Source organism: Macaca nemestrina, chromosome 19 (genome assembly GCF_043159975.1).
Source record: "Macaca nemestrina isolate mMacNem1 chromosome 19, mMacNem.hap1, whole genome shotgun sequence".
Taxonomy (NCBI): Eukaryota; Metazoa; Chordata; class Mammalia; order Primates; family Cercopithecidae; genus Macaca; species Macaca nemestrina.
In genome coordinates, this window is record NC_092143.1 from 68,150,260 (window position 1) to 68,167,565 (window position 17,306).

The window sequence follows — 17,306 nt, forward strand, 5'->3', positions numbered from 1 at the left end:
GAACCCGTGCTCACACATGCCTGGCACTACCTCCTCCCCAGTGACTACCAGGCCTCTGCTGGCACCCTGGGGTAGGAGAGGCAAACTCAGGGGATGTGAGCATGAGTCAGATGGTGCCCAGTCATGGGCTGTGCGCGTGTGCTGTGCCCTTTCCTTGGTGCCGGTGTGCCCTTCTGAGAACCTGTGCATCCCTGTGGATGCCATAATGGGTTTATGCAGGAAACTCCCCATGGCTCCAGAACCCAGCCCAGAGGCCTGGAATCTTCTCACATGAGTTAGTTTATACCTATGATGTGAATGGCTCCCCCTTAAAACTGGCACCCACGTTCGGAATACAACTCTGCCTCTCACAGTCTAATGAATTAGCTATTTTCCTTGCCTGGGTTTCTATATTATATATGTTATTACCTGGGTCCCTCCACAGGAATATAAGCTCCAAGAAAGTTGGGAATTCTTTTCTAGTCTGTCTACTGCTAAGTCCCCAGCAGCCAGAATGGTACTTTGCACATAACAGGGAATCTTAAAATACTTAGGGAACGAATGATTAGGTAAATGTAACACCCACATCCTCTGGTACTCACCCCTCCACCCCCGGAGACTGCATACTGCACACCACTGCTACTCTCTGCCAGGGGCTTGTTTGGGGGCTGCAGAAGCTCCTCAGCCTTCCTGAAGGGCAAGCCGTAAGTGCCAGACAGTGAATGCCCCAGAAGCACTAAAGCCTCCATTAACGGCAGATAACTGCCATTACCTGCCATCGCACCTTTATCATGGTCCCCTTCACTCCCTGACTCTCTCCCTTCCTGGGATCGCCTCCCAAATAAATGACTTGCTCTCCATTCCTTTCTCAGGGTCTGTTTTCAGGGAACTCAAAAAAAGACAACAGACCACGGGCTGCCACTGAAGTTCTTCAAGCAAGCTGGTGATATCTAATCCAAGCTCTGTGCAGTTTCCTACGTCAGGTAGTGCCCTCGTAAGAGACAGGCTGGAGTGGGGACTGATGGGTGGGTAGTAGGTCAACTAGGAGACACCTGCAAGGCACCTACCATGCTCTAGGAAGGGAGACTTGGCCTTGGATGTGGCAGTGTGCACAGGAAGTAGGAAAAGAATAAGGGCATAACATTTTCACTGGAGTTAAACCAAAAGGGAGGTTACTTGCCTCTTATGTCTCCAGCTACTGGATCTTCTGGACTTGGAGTAGAAACAGGAAAAATGGGAATTTCTGTAAAGATAGTTTATTTAAAAATACAGAGAATGATTAAGGAGATAGTAAAATAAAACACTAAGTTGTACTAACTAGGACGACACCCTCTGTCACTTAGTGAAAAGTGGCATATAGAGATTAATTTAAAGAAAGACAATATTGCTATATCTCAAATGTGTTTAGTAAGTGAAACCAGACTGGTCAGACATTCCCATTTGTATAACAATGCACAGAAATGAATGTTTCGTGCTCACAATAGCAAACTCTCAGCCTGAGCAGGGATGAGTTTGGCTTCCTTAACATCTTTATTGGTTTTTTTAACATAAAGTCAAGGCTTTAAAAAAATGTTTTCTTTCATGTTTTTTTCCTGACATTTTGTTTATGCCATAAAACTACTTCAGGCTTCTTCCTCTTCTTCTTTTCACTAAAAAGGCAGACCAGGCGTGGTGGCTCATGCCTGTAATCCCATCACTTTGGGAGGCCAAGGCAGGCAGATAACCTGAGGTCAGGAGTTCGAGACCAGTCTGACCAACATGAAGAAACCCCATCTCTACTAAAAATACAAAATTAGCTGGGTGTGGTGGCGCATGCTTATAATCCCAGCTACTCAGGAGGCTGAGGCAGGAGAATCACTTGAACCCGGTGGGCAGAGGTTGCGGTGAGCCAAGATCGCACCATTGCACTCCAGCCTGGGCAACAAGAGCGAAACTGTCTCAAAAAAAAAAAAAAAGGCAAATACAATTTCGTTCAGCCTTCTACCAAGACACACAGATTCAACATTGATAAAATTCTGATGTGGTGTCTCATCAACCAAAGTAGGACAGTCTCCACAGAGAAAGTGGGTGCAATTTAAACAATTACCTGAGGTGGCAGATGTGAACGAGAACATATAAGTTACCCATTCACGTGAGTCCTGCCCCCATGTCCCCACAACTCAATATGCATTTCGTATGATGGCTCTGCAGGAGTCAGGAGGGTGGGGCCAGGAAACATCTGATAGAGTGATACAGACAAACAGGCTCTCCTTGAGACAGTGTTTCTTTGTCCTAACCCCAAAGTGCAGTTTTCCCACTGTTGCACAACAAACAGAGCCAATGCTCATCACAGTTTGCGTAGCTGGTTTCACAGATTCTCCTGTTTCACACTCTACAGCGTTTCTGACAAACACATATTTTTTTCTCTTGGTGATGCTGAGATGTTCACTTAGATCACTGCAGTGGGTTGGAGTACGGGTGCTTAAAACTTGGCCTCTTACGCAGCAGGAGAGGAAACATGTGTCCCTGGGCTCCTAAAACACAGCACACACTATATGCATGCAAACAAGTATCTGGAAGCCCATGATATTTTTCCTCCATTTAGGAGGAAAAATCACACACATGGATTATTAAGTTGAAATTGCAAATTATTTGACCTTTTTGATCTACTGAGATGGCAATTTCTATGGTACAACATAACACTTTGGAGATAAGTAAGATTGTAAAATGTACTAATATAAAATTTGTATTCCAAACTTTCAGAAACACTTTTACATAAATACAACTCACCTGGCCCCATTTCTGTCTCGCCTTCCCTACCTGTCCACCATGCCTCAGAGGTTAATGCACAAAAGCCAGCTCTGGACCAAAAAGGGTGGCCTCTTGTTCCGCAGCGGGTACTTACTCAAGCAAAATGGAAAATTGTAGTATCCAACCGCACACTTCTCACAGTTGTCTCCATGGAAATTTGGCTTGCAGTGACAGCGGCCTGAGCCCTGTTCACAGCCATCCGCATGCTCAGGGTCACAGCTGCAGGCTAAGAGAAATCCAGTTTTCAAAGGATCAGTCCTTCACTGCACTTAACAAAGTAAGTATGTTCCAACACTTCCCAGCAAACGTTCCACACTTGATCGTTGGTCTATAGGTATTCTTGAAAGGGCACAGCCTATTTCCCACCTCACACCTGATTGATGGTTCTCACTGCCTGAAGCTCATGAGCTGTCAGAGATCAGCTGTAATGAGCATCCACACAGAAGTTCTCATGGATGTCGTTTATCCCACTGAGCACTGCCCAGCTCACTGAGTCAGAGGCAAGGCCTGCACAGACTACAGTGAGAGGGGCTGAGGGTGGAGTGGGGGTGTATGCCTTAGCACTGTTGGGCACAGCGCTTTCTAGCTATGAACCAACTGTGAATGTCCACAAAGTGGTCATAATACACAGTTATGATACAGACACAAGTGTGGAGTGCCTAGACATGGAGATATAATCTATGGACAGCAGACCAAGACCCATAACCCAAATGTTAATTTGAGTGAAATGGCTTACTGAAGGCAGATTTTGTAACCAAAAATGATTATCAGGCACGACTATCAGGCTTGCACTGCAGTAAGGCATAGTTGAAGTATAAGAAGTTTGTTGACCTCCCACTTGGGGGCCTCCCTTGACCTGGCAGGTGCATCCTGGACAGGGAAAATACTGTCACAGCTCATCTGAATACAACTCCCATGAAGACCTGGGTGACCTGGCATCCTGGTATCCTTTGCTTAATTTGCTTAGAATTCATGCGTCCTACTGATCCTTTATGCCAAGCCTCTAATACCTCTGTGGACCACTTCAATGATGAAAAAACTAGAAAGGTGATGAAACAGTGAGGCTTCTAATGAGGTACAGTTACATTAGCAACGTCCTCTTTTCCTTTCCCTATGCCTATTCTTTGTAGGCACAAGACAGGCGATGGACATACTTTGCAGCATGATGTGGAAGAAGGAAGAAAAGTGAAAACACATTTTTTAACAACTAAGAATGCCCTAGAGAGAAGTAAATCCGTCTACATATTCCTTGGACTTTAATGCCCTCAAATGTTCATGATATGATTAATCATGGAGTGGGCAAAGGATTGCCTTCAGGACTGGAATTGCTTTCCAGCTGTGACAATCAGGCAACTTAAAAGAACAAAGCATTGAATAGGGTATAGGTTGCACATGTAGGGAAAAGTCTGTAAATCTGACACAAGATTCATAATTCTACAAGAAAAAAACTAGAGGCATTCTTCTGTGTAATAGAATAGTTATGGCACAGTCATGTCAGACAAAAAAAGAACTATATCCTGGATCTAGCGGTTAGTGGTTTTGTCACCTAGCCTAAATTATATATAACTACTCAGATTGTTTGGTTTCTCCGTATCTAAAAACGAGGATAATAATACAATGTCCTATTTGTTGTGATAATTAAACAAGACCTCTGTGAAAGTATTTAGGTAATGCCTCACATATGGCAAGTACTCAACAAATATTAGCTATTTTAAACAATGTGACTATTATTAAATCCTTATGAACTCATTACTATGTTGTCTTATTCTAATTCAGTTGTTGTTGTTGTTGTTTTTGAGACATAGTTTCACTCTGTCTCCCAGGCTGGAGTGCAGTGGCGCGACCTTGGCTCACTGCAACCTCCGCCTCCCGGGTTCAAGCAATTCTCATGCCTCCACCTCCAGAGTAACTAGGATTACGGGTGAGCACCATCATGCCTGGCTAATTTTTTGTATTTAGTAGAGACAGGGTTTTTCACCATGTTGACCAGGCTCGTCTTGACCTCTTGGCCTCAACTGATCCACCTGCCTCAGCCTCCCAAAGTCCTGGGATTACAGGCGTGAGCCACCACCTCTGGCCCAAAAATTGAAATTATTAGAGATCATAGAAACATGTCAAAACAACAGAAAATGGAGAAACTAACATTTATCACAGGGCTAATATGTGACAGGCCCAGTGGTAAGTATTTTCCTACATGCTTTTAATTGCGTTTTATTTAATCTTATGAAATATATTATCATTTCCATTTACATGCAATAAATCCAAAATTCAAAGAGACTATGTAAGTGACTGAGGTCACATAGCGAGCAGAACTAATACTCTGAAGAAAGAAGGCATGAAGGAAGTTATTAACTGATCCAAAGTTAGCCTGATGACTTCATTGAAGCAGTACACACAGGCTAAGATACACCAACTTGAAATGAAACTTACGGATGCAGCCATCAGGGGCATCCACTGGAACCCCATAAGGGCGGTAATAGCCCTTAGCACACTGTTCACAGTTTACTCCAGCTGTGTTGTGCTAGAAAGAAACAAAAGAAACTTAAAAGGAAGGGTTCTGGGGAAGTTGATTCTCCTTATTTTGTGCTACTCACGCAGAGGAATAATTCTGTCATATATAATTGTAATTTTGAAGTCACTGAAATAAAAAAAAAAAAGCATTAATCTTGACCTTGACCAAAATTTACCATAGGACTGGCTTAATCTTGGCTCTGGAATTTTTTTCTTATTGGGAGAGGAAAGGAAACATTCCATCAATGGGCAAGCCCAGGCTTTATCTTTGATCGAAGAATTTGCTTTAATGAAGCACCTGACATGTGAGTGAGAAAACACTGAAGACGACTGTTCTCATAGCCTCATTCAGAAGAACTGACGAATAGATAACGAATCGCCTGCAGTTTAACCCAAGGATCATGTGTGCATTTACACCTTCTCCAATTTTGGAAGGAATAACATATACAGATCCTTGTCTCTCTTCATTCTAACTTTACCTGTGCTTTAGTCATAAAACCTTTTCTGAATACTTCTGTTTCATGAATGGAAAATGGAGGCATAAGTCTCATACATGCATTTTAAAGCACAATACTAGGCAGCTGTTTCCAGTTCATGGTTAATCCTTGTAATTGCCACAAATTAAATTACCCAACATGCATCATCAGTTTCCAGGAACTATGGATCTAGCTCATTTCTGCCTCTTTTGCTCTAATTTGGAAATAATTAGGAGGACAATGTTCTTTCATTAATGAAAAGAAAGGCAATAAGAAGTTAACAAGAACAAAAACACACTTTGACCCACACAAAAGTCTGCACAGAAACACAGAGGGGAGAACAAAGACCCATTCTGTATCCTCTCCCGTTTTAGATAATTTTATTAACTACAGACTTTTCTTTATTACCACTTCTTTTCCCATAGGCTAAAATCTGAATTCACTTTACTGCTGAGGTCTAAAACCACATTGGCCACTTCTGTGACTTGAAATTTACATGCATAAACATGGTGGGTAAATCAGAAACAGCTGTGGCCCACCTTCCCATCCAACGTCAGCTAACCCTCACATCTGTTGTTTGCCACTGTTTCTTACCATAGACAGAGGACATCAGGTTAACTTTGGCTCCCAAATCTTCTATTGTTGGAGTGGGAAATGAAAAAATGTTCTCTGAATTGGGCAGCCCAGGTTTCCCCCTCTACTACTAAGTGGTTAATAAAGTACCTGCTACAGAGAAATTATATTTTTAAGACACAAAGGATAGCAATGAAAGACTGAAAGAGAGCAACAAATTAGAGTACTCTGTAGATAGAATAATGCCTGTAGTTTATCTTGAAATCTCAGTGGTTGTCCAGAACCTGCACACCCTGAGGGCAAGACACACCACGTTATCCATGGACACCATGGTCCTGGTTGGACCAAGGCCAGGTCGAAACCCAAGGACAGAGGTGATGATCCAAGGACATCCATTCCTCTATCCATCCACTAATTCATCTTATCTCTTAAGCATTTCAAAACAAACTGCAGCTATCAGTCACTTTCCCCTAAATACTTCACCATGCATTTAACTAGCTGGAATTCAATATTTGTTTACAGGTTTTTTTCTTCTGTTTTAAAGGACAGTTTTTTAGGACATATTGGAGGTGTGGGAGAGGTGATCTTGTTGGGAGCAGTGGGAACTTGAAGTTGCATTTGCCTGACACTTAAGAGCAAACCCCAACTACCCAAACTAAAGAGGGTGCTAATGGAATCTGTACAGGTAGCAAGCCCGACTCCTCCCCACCTTACTTAGTCCATTTGGCACTACTGAGGGAGGCTTTCTATGGAATGCTCACCTACAACCAGGCCCTGCTCTGATCAGCTTTAGGTCTGAATTCCTTCAAGAAGAACTTTTCCAAGTTGCTTTTCCACCTTCAAGCAAATCCTCCATCCCTCTGCCTTTTTGTCTTTCTCTCAATTCCTTCACCACTTTGTTGCTGGCTTCCATTTCTGTGAATCTCAAGCACGCAGAGACTCTGGGGTGGCCCATTCACCAGTCATCCTCTCTCTGGAGGAGTTTCCTTACTTAGGCCTATAAGGCCCGACATGATCTGGCCTTTATACCCTCCGGATTCATCGACCCCCTACTTACTCCCCTCCAGCTACACTGGGCTCCTTGGGAAGGGAAGGGAAGGGAGGAGAAGGGAGAGGAAGGGGAAAAGAAAAGAAAAATTGAAGTCTGGAAATAGTGAAACCAACATATCAAGGACACAACTAGGGAGTGAGTTTAAGACTTAGATCAGCCCAGGTGCAGTGGCTCACACCTGCAATCCCAGCACTTTGGGAGGCCAAAGTGGGTGGATCATGAGATCAGGAGTTCAAGACCAGCCTGACCAACACGGTGAAACCCCGTCTCTACTAAAAATATAAAAATTAGCTGGGCATGGTGGCACGCAACTGTAATTCCAGCTACTTAGGAGGCTGAGGCAGGAGAATTGCTTGAACCTGGGAGGAGGAGGTTGCAGGGAGCCGAGATCACACCACTGCACTCCAGCCAGGGTAACAGAGTGAGACTCCGTCTCAAAAAAAAAAAAAGACTTAGATCAGAAGCCACATCTCTATGGAAGAGGTGAAGGACTTTGTTTTAGTTCATGGAGATAAAGTATCTTCATGCATCATCTCAAACAACAGGGATAATCTTCAATCTTAGTTAAGAGCATCAATATTTAACCAAAGGGAAAGAAATCAAGAAGGAGTCAACCCAAAAATTTTGTGCTCCTGGCCTTCTTCTTTCATTACTCTTTTCTCTCAACATTTTATCTTGAAAAATTCCCAACTTTACAGTGAACACCTTTACACTCCCCCAACCAGAATTTACCATTAATATTTTACCACATTTGTTTTATCACATAATTATCCATCCATCCATTCCTCTATCCATCCACTAATTGATCTTATCTCTTATGCATTTCAAAACAAATTGCAGCTATCAGTCACTTTCCCCTAAATACTTCACCATGCATTTAACTAGCTGGAATTCAATATTTGTTTACAGTTTTTTTCTTCTGTTTTAAAATTTATAAGTGCAAAAAACTTGTAAGTGCAAAACTATTAATTGCACATCCATGGAGTCAAGACAAAAGCATACATCTGTGAAACCCAATTCCTTATCTAGATATAGAGCAACATCGTTACCCCAAAGTTCCCCTTTCCCCTTCACAGTCCATCCCCATCATCAACTCTTCAGAGTCAACCACAGTTCTGATTTTCTCCACTATGGACTACTTTTACCTGTTTCAGAATTTCATTTAAACGACCCTGATACTTGTGTGTGTGTGTGTGTGTGTGTGTTTAGTCGTCATTCACTCAGCATAATGTTTTTAAGATTCTTGCATGTCGCTGTGTCCATCAGTAGTTTCTTCCTCTCTGTTGCTCCACAGAATCCCATTCTATAGTTATGCCTGAGTTTCTTCATCCATTCTACTATCATTGGTCACCTGGGCTATTTCTAGTTGGGGGTATTTGCATAAAGCTGCTATAAACTTTTTGAAAACAAACATTTCCATTTCTTATGAATAAATGCCTATGAGTGGAAATTGTGAGTCATACGGTAGGTGTATGTTTAGTTTTATTTTTTTTTAATGGCCATTTTCCCAAAGCAGTTGTACCATTCTGCATTGCTATCAACAATGCATGAATAGGTGTGGTTATTCCACATCCTCACCAAAATTTGATGTTGTCAGCCTTTTTAATAATAGTCATCCTATAAAGCTGAGGAAAAAATAGCAATCCTGGGGAGTATGTAGTTGTATGTCATTGTAATTTTAATTTGCATTTCTCTGATGACTAATAATGTTAAGCTCTTTGAAATACATTTACTGGCCATTTATGTATCTATTTTTGTCAAGTAACTATTCAAATCTTTTGATTTTTTTGAGTTTTGTTTTTTTTTTAATAACTGAGCTGTGGAAGTTCTTTATATATCCCGGATACCAACCATTTGTCAGGTTTATGTTTTGTGAGTATTTTCTGTCTGTGACTTGCCTATTCATTTTCTTAATAGCACGTTTTGTTTTGAACAGAAGTTCTTAATTTTGATAAAATATAAATTGTCAATTTTTCATGGTTATTGCTTTTTGTGATGTAAGAAAACTTGGCATATCCTCAAATCACAAAAATATAGTTCTATATCAATTTAATTTTTGAGTATGACTTGAGGTAGGGGTTGGGTTTTTTTTGTTTTTGTTTTTGTTTTAAGTATCCAGTTATCTGAGAACCATATGTTGAGCAATCCTCCCATTGGATTGCTTTGGTGTTTTTAATCAAAAAACAAATGTCAGGCCAGGTGCTGTGGCTCATGCTCGTAATCCTAACACTTTGAGAAGCCAAGGCAAGAGGATTGCTTGAGGGCAGGAGTTCAAGACTAGCCTGGGCAACATAGCAAGATCCCATTTCTAAAACACAAAAAACTTTTGTTTAAATTAGGCATGATAATGCATGCCTGTAGTCCTAGCTTATTGGGAGGCTGAGGCAGAAGGACTGATTGAGCCCAGGAGTCTGAGGCTGCAATGAAGTATGATCACATCACTGCACTCCAGCTTGGGTGACAGAGTAAGACCCTGTCTCTGAAAAAAAAAAGAAAGAAATAAAAAATCAAATATCTTTAAAAGTGTGGGTCTGTTTCTGTGCTCCCCACTCTGCTATATTGGTCTTTTTCTATCCTTATGTCAGTATCACAGTACAGCGTTTTCATTACTGTAGCTTTATAGTCAGTACTGAAGTAAGATAATATAAGCCCCCCAGCTTTATTCTACTTTTTTAAGACACCTTTGGACAGTCTAGGACATTTACACATCCACATAGATTTTGGAATCCACTTGGCAACTTCTATCCAAAAGCCTGCATTAAATCAACTTGGGAAGATCAACTTGGGAAGAATCAACATGTTAACAATATTGAGTCTTCCAATCCATAAACCTTTATACCTTTCTGTTTATTTAGGTCTTTCTAGATTTCTCTCAGCAATTATTTTAGTTTTAGTGTGGAAGTCTTGCATGCCTTTTGTTAAATGTATTCCTAAGTATTTCATGTAATTTGACAATATTTTAAATTACATTTTTACATTTTCCTATTGTTTGCTGATAGCATATAAAATACAATTAATTTCTATATTATCCTTGTAACTTGCAATCTTACTAAATTCACTTATTAGTTCTGGTATTTGTTTTGTATATTCCTTAGGATTTTCTAAATAAAACATCGTATCATCTGAAAACATAGTTTTACTTCTTCCTTTCCAATCTAAATGTCTCTTTTTTTTTTTTTCTTGCCTTATTGCAATGGTTAGGATCTCCAGGGCATTGTTTAACACAAATGGTGATTGCCTTGTCCCAGTATTTTAAAGAAAAAAGTTCAATATTTTACCACTAATAGGCTGTTAGTTGTCATAGGGTTTTCATAAATGCCCTTTATCAGATTACAGAAATTCAGTTCTATTTCTAGCTTGCTAAGAGTTTTTATTATAAAATAGGTATCAATTTTGTTTAATGGTATTACACAATTGTTCTCCTTTATTCTATTAATATGATAAATTACAGAGATTGATTTTTGAATGTTCAATCAACCTGTTTTCCTGGGATAAATCTTACTCTTCATAATGTATTATATTTGTTATATGTTGCTGGATTTGTTTTTCATATTTTTGAATCTATGATCTTCGTGACAGATATTGATCAGCTATTTTCTTTCACGTGGTGTTTGCCAAGTTTTGGTATTAAGGTTATGCTGGCCTCATCAAACAAGTTGACAAGTGTTCTCCCCTCTGTTTTCTGAAAGAACTTGTATAAGATTAATGTTGTTTCATCCTTAAATGTTTAGAATTCACCAGTAAAACCGTCTGGGCCTGGAATTTTCTTTGTCAGAAAATTTTCATAATGAATTTAATTTCTTTCACAGATAACATCTATTTGGATGTTCCACTTCATCTTGTATCAGTTTTAGTAAGTTATAGTTTTCAAGAATGTGTCCATTTAATCTAAGTTGTCAATTCTGTTGGCATAAAATTGTTCATAGTATTATTTTATTTTCCTTTTAATGTCTATAGCCTGTAGCCACTGTAGTAACATACCACTTTTATATATGAGATTGCTAATTTGTAATCTTTCTTTTTTCTTGATGACAATAACCGGGAGTTTATTAATTGTGGTGACCTTTTCAAAAGCCAGCTTTTGGCTTTATTGTTTTTCTCTATTGTTTACCTCTTTTCTCTTTTGTTGAATTCTTTTCTCTTTGTTAAATTTTGTTGAATGTATTGCTTTCTTCCTGCTACTTACTTTGGGCTTACTTTGGTCTTCTTTTACCAGCTTCTTAAGGTAGAACCTTCAGATATTGATTTTAGACTTTTTTCCCTAAGACAAGCTTAAAGCTGTGAATTTCCCTTTAAGTACTGCTTAGCTGCATCCAACAAATTTTGATGTGTAATGTTTTCATTATTTTCTAATTTCCCTTCTAACTTCTTTGACGATGGTTTATTTAGAAGTGTGTTGTTTCAAATATTAGCATTTTTCCAGTGATCTTATTCCTGTTGATTTCTAATTTAATTCCACTTTGGCCAGAGAACATAGTATAATTATATGACTTCAATCATTTTCAATGTAATGAGATCTGCATTATGGCTACACTTGTATAATAGCCTATCTTGGTGAATGTGCCATAGGCACATAAAATGAATATACAGTTTTCAGTTGTCAGGTGTACTGTTCTACAAGTGTCAATTAAGGTAAAGTATATGATAGTGTTGTTCAGATCATATATCTTTGCTGATTTTTTGTCTAGTTTTATAAATTGCCAATAGGATGATGGTATTTAAATCCCCAACTATGATCATAGAATTGTCTACTTTTCCCTCTAATTCTGTCAAATTTTGCTTCACATATTTTAATTTTTTATTATTAGATGCAAACACACTTATGATTACTGTCTCCCTGATGAATTTACTCTTCCATTATGAAATGTCTTTATTTATTTGTGTTAATGCTCTTTGTCTTAAAGTCTACTTTACCTGATATTAATATTTTTACTCTATCCTTCTAATGTTTATTGTTTACATAGTATTTTTCCCATTCATTTACTTTCAACTTGTCTTTATATTTAAAGGTAAGTACTTGTAAACAACATAGTTGAGTCTTGCTTTTTTATTCATTCTTATTGCTTCTGCCTTTGAATTGGAGTGTTTAGTCCATTAACATTTCGTGTATTTTTGATATAGCTGGATTTAGGTCTACCACTATTTGTATCTATTTTCTGCTTGCCCCTTCCTTTTGTGTCTGGTGTGTGTGTATGTGGTTTTGTGTGTGTGTGCTTGCACACGTGTGTGCATTTCATCCCCTATTCCTCCATTCATCTATTTTTTGGATTATTTGAATGTTTATAAAATTACCTTTAAATATATCTATTGGCCTTTTAGCTGTACTTCTTTGCATTATTTTGTCACCAGTTGTTTAGGGACTACAACGTATATTCTTCATGGCTCACAGTCAAATTAGAGTTAATACTGTATTATTATTTATGCTATTGCTACATATGTATTATATTTACATGCATTTTATAAATACCATGAGACGTCATAAATTTTGTTGTAAGCAGCCCTACATACTCTAATTTTTCCAGTTATATTGAAGTATTATTTACAAAATACTCTTTTATTTTCCTTTTCCATTATTTATTCTCTCCTCTAAAACATTTACAAATGGGATTGAGCAAAGGAAAATAATTACAGATCATTGTATTACCATAAAAGGGCAGATATTTGGAAACAAAGAGGGGTTGGGAAGGTAGGTAGTTTCCTAAAATTCTTTTTTCAAAAAAAAATTCAACTCTAATTTTAGATTCGGGGGTACATGTGCAGATTTGTTAGCTGGATATATTGCATGAGGCTCAGCTTTGGTATATGATTGATCCTGCCACCCAAGTACTGAGCATAGTACCCAATAGTTAGTTTTTCGACCCTGTCCCCCTTCTTCCCTCTCCTCTCTAGTAGACCCCAGTGTCTATTGTTGCCACCTTTATGTCCATGAGTACCCAGTGTGTGGCATTTGGTTTTCTGGTTTTGCATTAATATGCTTAGGATAATGACCTCCAGCTGCATCTATGATTTCATTCTTTTTTACGTCTGTGTAATATTCCATCATGTATATGTACCACATTTTTTTTATCCAATCCACCACTGATAGGCACCAAGGTTGATTCCATGTCTTTGTTATTGTAAATAATGCTCCAATGAACATATGAGTGCATGTGACCTTTTGGTGTAATAATTTATTTCCTTTGGATATATGCCAAGTAATAGGATTACTGAGTTGAATAGTAGTTTTATTTTAAAGTCTTTGAGAAATCTCCAAACTGCTTTCCATAGTGGCTAAAATAATTTACATTCCCAACAACAATGTATAAGTGTTCTCTTTTCTCTGCAACCTGGCCAGCATCTGCTGTTTTTTGACTTTTTAATAATAGCCATTCTAGCTGGTGTGAGATGATATCTCATTGTGGTTTTGACACGCGTTTCTATGATGACTGGTGATATGCAGCATTTTTTCATACGTTTGTTGGCCACTTGTATGTCTTCTGCAGAGTGTCTGTTCAGGTCTTTTGCCCATTTTTTAATGGAATTATTTGTTTTTTGCTTGCTGAACTATTTAAGTTCCATATAGATTCTGAATATTAGACCTTTGTTAGATGTACAGTTTGCAAATATTTTCTCCCACTCTGTAGGCTGTCTGTTTACTCTGTTGATAGTTTTTATTTTTGTAGTATAGACGCTCTTTAGTTTAATTAGCTCCCATGTGTCAATGTTTTGTTTTGTTGAAGTTGCTTTTGAGGACTTAGCCATAAATTATCTCCCAAGGCCAATGTCCAGAATGGTGTTTCCTAGGTTTTCTTCTAGGATTCTTATAGTTTGAGGTCTTGTATTTAAATCTTTAGTCCATCTTGAGTTAATTTTTGTATGATATACGGTGAAAGGTCGGGGTCCAGTTTCATTTTTCTGCACACAGAGAGCCAACTATCTCAGCACCATTTATTGAATAGAAAGTCCTTTCCTTGCTGGGTGTAGTGGCTCATGCCTGTAATCCCAGAACTTTGCGAGGCTGAAGCAGTTGGATCACCTGAGGTCAGGAGTTTGAAACCAGCCTGGCCAACATGGTGAAACTCCGTCTCTACTACTAATGAAAAATTAGCTAGGCATGGTGGTATGCACCTGTAGTCCCAGCTACTTGGGAGGCTGAGACAGGAGAATCGCTGGAACCCAGGAGGCAGAGGTTGCAATGAGCCAAGATCGTGCCACTGCACTCCAGCCTCGGTGACAGAGCGAGACTCCATCTTAAAAGAAAGAAAGAAAGTCCTTTCCTCATTGCTTATTTTTGTTAACTTTGTTGAAGATCAGATGGCTGTAGGTGTGTGGCTTTATTTTTGAGTTCTATATTCTGTATAGTTTGAAGTCAGGTAATGTTATGCCTCTGGCTTTGCTCTTTTTTGCCTAGGGCTGCTGTGGCTATTTGGGCTCTTTTTTTTTTTTTTTTTTTTTGGCTTCATCTGAATTTTAGAATCGTTTTTTATAGTTTTGTCAAAAATGACATAGATAGAAATAGCGTTGAATCTGTAGATTGCTTTGGGCAGTGTGGCCAATGTAATGATACTAATTCTTCCAATCCATGAGCATGGAATGTTTTTCCATTTGTTTTTGTCATCTATTATTTCTTTCGGCAGTATTTTATAGCTGTCCTTGTAGAAGTCTTTCACCTCCTTGGTTAGATGTATTTCTAGATTTGGGGTTTTTTTAATTTTTTTTTTTTTTTTTTTTTTTTGCAGTTATTGTAAATGGGATTGTGTTCTTGATTTGGTTCTCAGCTTGAACATTATTGGTGCTTAGAAATGCTACTGATTTTTGTACATGGATTTGTATCCTGAAACTTTACTGAAGTTGTTTATCAGTTCCAGGAGGCTTCTGGCAGAGTCCTTAGGTTTTCTAAGTATAAAATCATATCATTAACAAAGAGAGATAGTTTGACTTTTTTTTTTTCCTATTTGAATGTCTTCTATATCTTTCTCTTGCCTGATTGATCTGGCTAGGACTTCCAAGAATTTTTTTTTTTTTTTTTTTTTTGAGACAATCTTGTTCTGTCACCCAAGCTGGAGTGCAGTGGTGTGATCTCGGCTCACTGCAACCTCTGCCTCCTGGGTTCAAGTGATTCTTGTGCCTCAGCCTCCCGAGTATCTGGGATTACAGGTGCGCACCACCATGCCTGGCTAATTTTTGTTTTTTTTAGTAGAGGTAGGGTTTCACCATGGTGGCCAGGCTGGTCTCGAACTCCTGACCTCATGTGATCTGCCCACCTCGGCCTCCCAAAGTACTGGGATTACAGGCATGAGCCACTGCATCCAGCCAAGAATTTGTTTTTAAATAGTACTTTATATTTGCCCAGACATGTACCATACTGTTCATTTCTTCCTAAAGATCTGAGTTTCTATCTCATATCACCTCTCTTTAACCTAAAGAACTTCCATTAGCATATCTTGTAGTGTAGGTCTCTTAGGCAATAAATTATCTTAGTTTTATTTTATCTACCAACAATTTTCTTTTTGCTTTTATTCTTGAAGGACATTTTTACTGAATACAGAATTCTGGGATGACGGTTCTTTTTTCTTTTAGCACTTTAAAGATATTATTCCATTGTTCTGTGACCTCCACAGTTTCTAATAAAAAGTCCACAGTCACACTATGTTGTAATGTTTTCTCTGTCTACTTTCAAGATTTTCACTTTGTCTTTGGATTTCAGCAGTTTGACTCCACTAGGCCTAGGAATTATTTTCTTTGTATTTCTTCAGGTTAGGGTTCATTAAGCTTCTTGAATCTTAGCCTATTGCAAAATTTGAGGTATTTCCTACCATTATTTCTTCACTTTCTTTTTCTGATTCATTGTCTCTTCTCTTTTTCTGAGAGTCCAATTACATGTTCCTTATATCTTTTGCTATTGTCTCACAGGTTCCCAAATCTCTGTTCATTTGAAATACATATATTTCTCTTTCTCTTCTTCAGACTAGATAAATGCTACTAATCTATCTTCAAATTCACTGACTCTTTCTTCTATTACCTCCATTCTGCTATTCGGCCCCTCCAGTGGATTTTTTATTTAACATATTGCATTTTTTTAGTTATAGAATTTTCATTTTGATCATTTTACAGTTTTTATTTCCCTGCTGTTTATTATCTTTTCATTCATTGTGATCATATTTTAATCTATTCTCTTGAGAATAATTATAATAGCAGCTCTAAAATCTTTAACTGCTAATTCCAACATCTAGGGCAAGTCAGAATTGGTCCCTATTGATTGTCTTTTCTCTTGAGAATGTGTCACTTTCTTTGAATCTTCATATGTTACAAAATCTAGGATTATATCCTAGACATTGTGAATATTGCTTTAGAGATTCCAAATCCATTAGTGTATTCCTTGAAAAAATGGGGTTTTTTTCTTTATGAGACTATTAACTTTACTCAAGTTGCACATTCTGACTCTTAAGTGGTAACTGAAATGTCAAGTAAATTATTTTAGTCTCAGATGAAATCCATCCTGTGCTTGGATTGTAGGGAAAATGGACTGAGGAGTCAGTCAGAAACTTGAGAAGAATTTATATATGGAATTAGGGATTTCCCTGCTCTTGATTTCTCTTTTCCCGGACTCCCCAGCGACTTTCCACAAATTGTAGTTGTCCTAAGTTCTGCTCTCTGGTTCTTCATAGAACAGAGCTTTCAGACAAAGGTTCCATATTTGTAGAGAGATTTTAGTCAGACCACATGGGACCAACTTTGGCCTCCCCTCTGGGTAAAAGTCATAAAAATATGTAACTCACCCTATGCTGATCCCTTTTGCCAAGTTGTAGCTCCCCTCCAGTATCTTCCTGCTTATTTTTACTCTTCGGTGCTTTCAGATCATAGTTTTTGTGGTTTTGTTGTTTGTCTTTTGTATTTTGCCCATAGTTTATCATATGAACCCCTAAAATAGGCCCCATTCTTAAGAA

At 38.5% G+C, this 17,306-nt stretch overlaps 1 protein-coding gene across 3 annotated transcripts in view; it reads right to left on the bottom strand.

Annotated features, from left to right (window-relative positions):
• Window positions 1-17,306, bottom strand: part of LOC105465071 (laminin subunit alpha 3) — a 273,415-nt gene that overhangs the window by 178,393 nt on the left and 77,716 nt on the right. For all 3 annotated transcript variants that reach the window (XM_011713306.2, XM_011713298.3, XM_011713310.3), the window contains exons 9-11: window positions 5,200-5,290; window positions 2,864-2,995; window positions 1,160-1,222 (exon numbers count right to left, since the gene is read on the bottom strand). In XM_011713306.2, coding sequence (XP_011711608.2) covers window positions 1,160-1,222; window positions 2,864-2,995; window positions 5,200-5,290 — 286 coding nt within the window. The remainder of the gene's footprint in view (window positions 1-1,159; window positions 1,223-2,863; window positions 2,996-5,199; window positions 5,291-17,306) is intronic.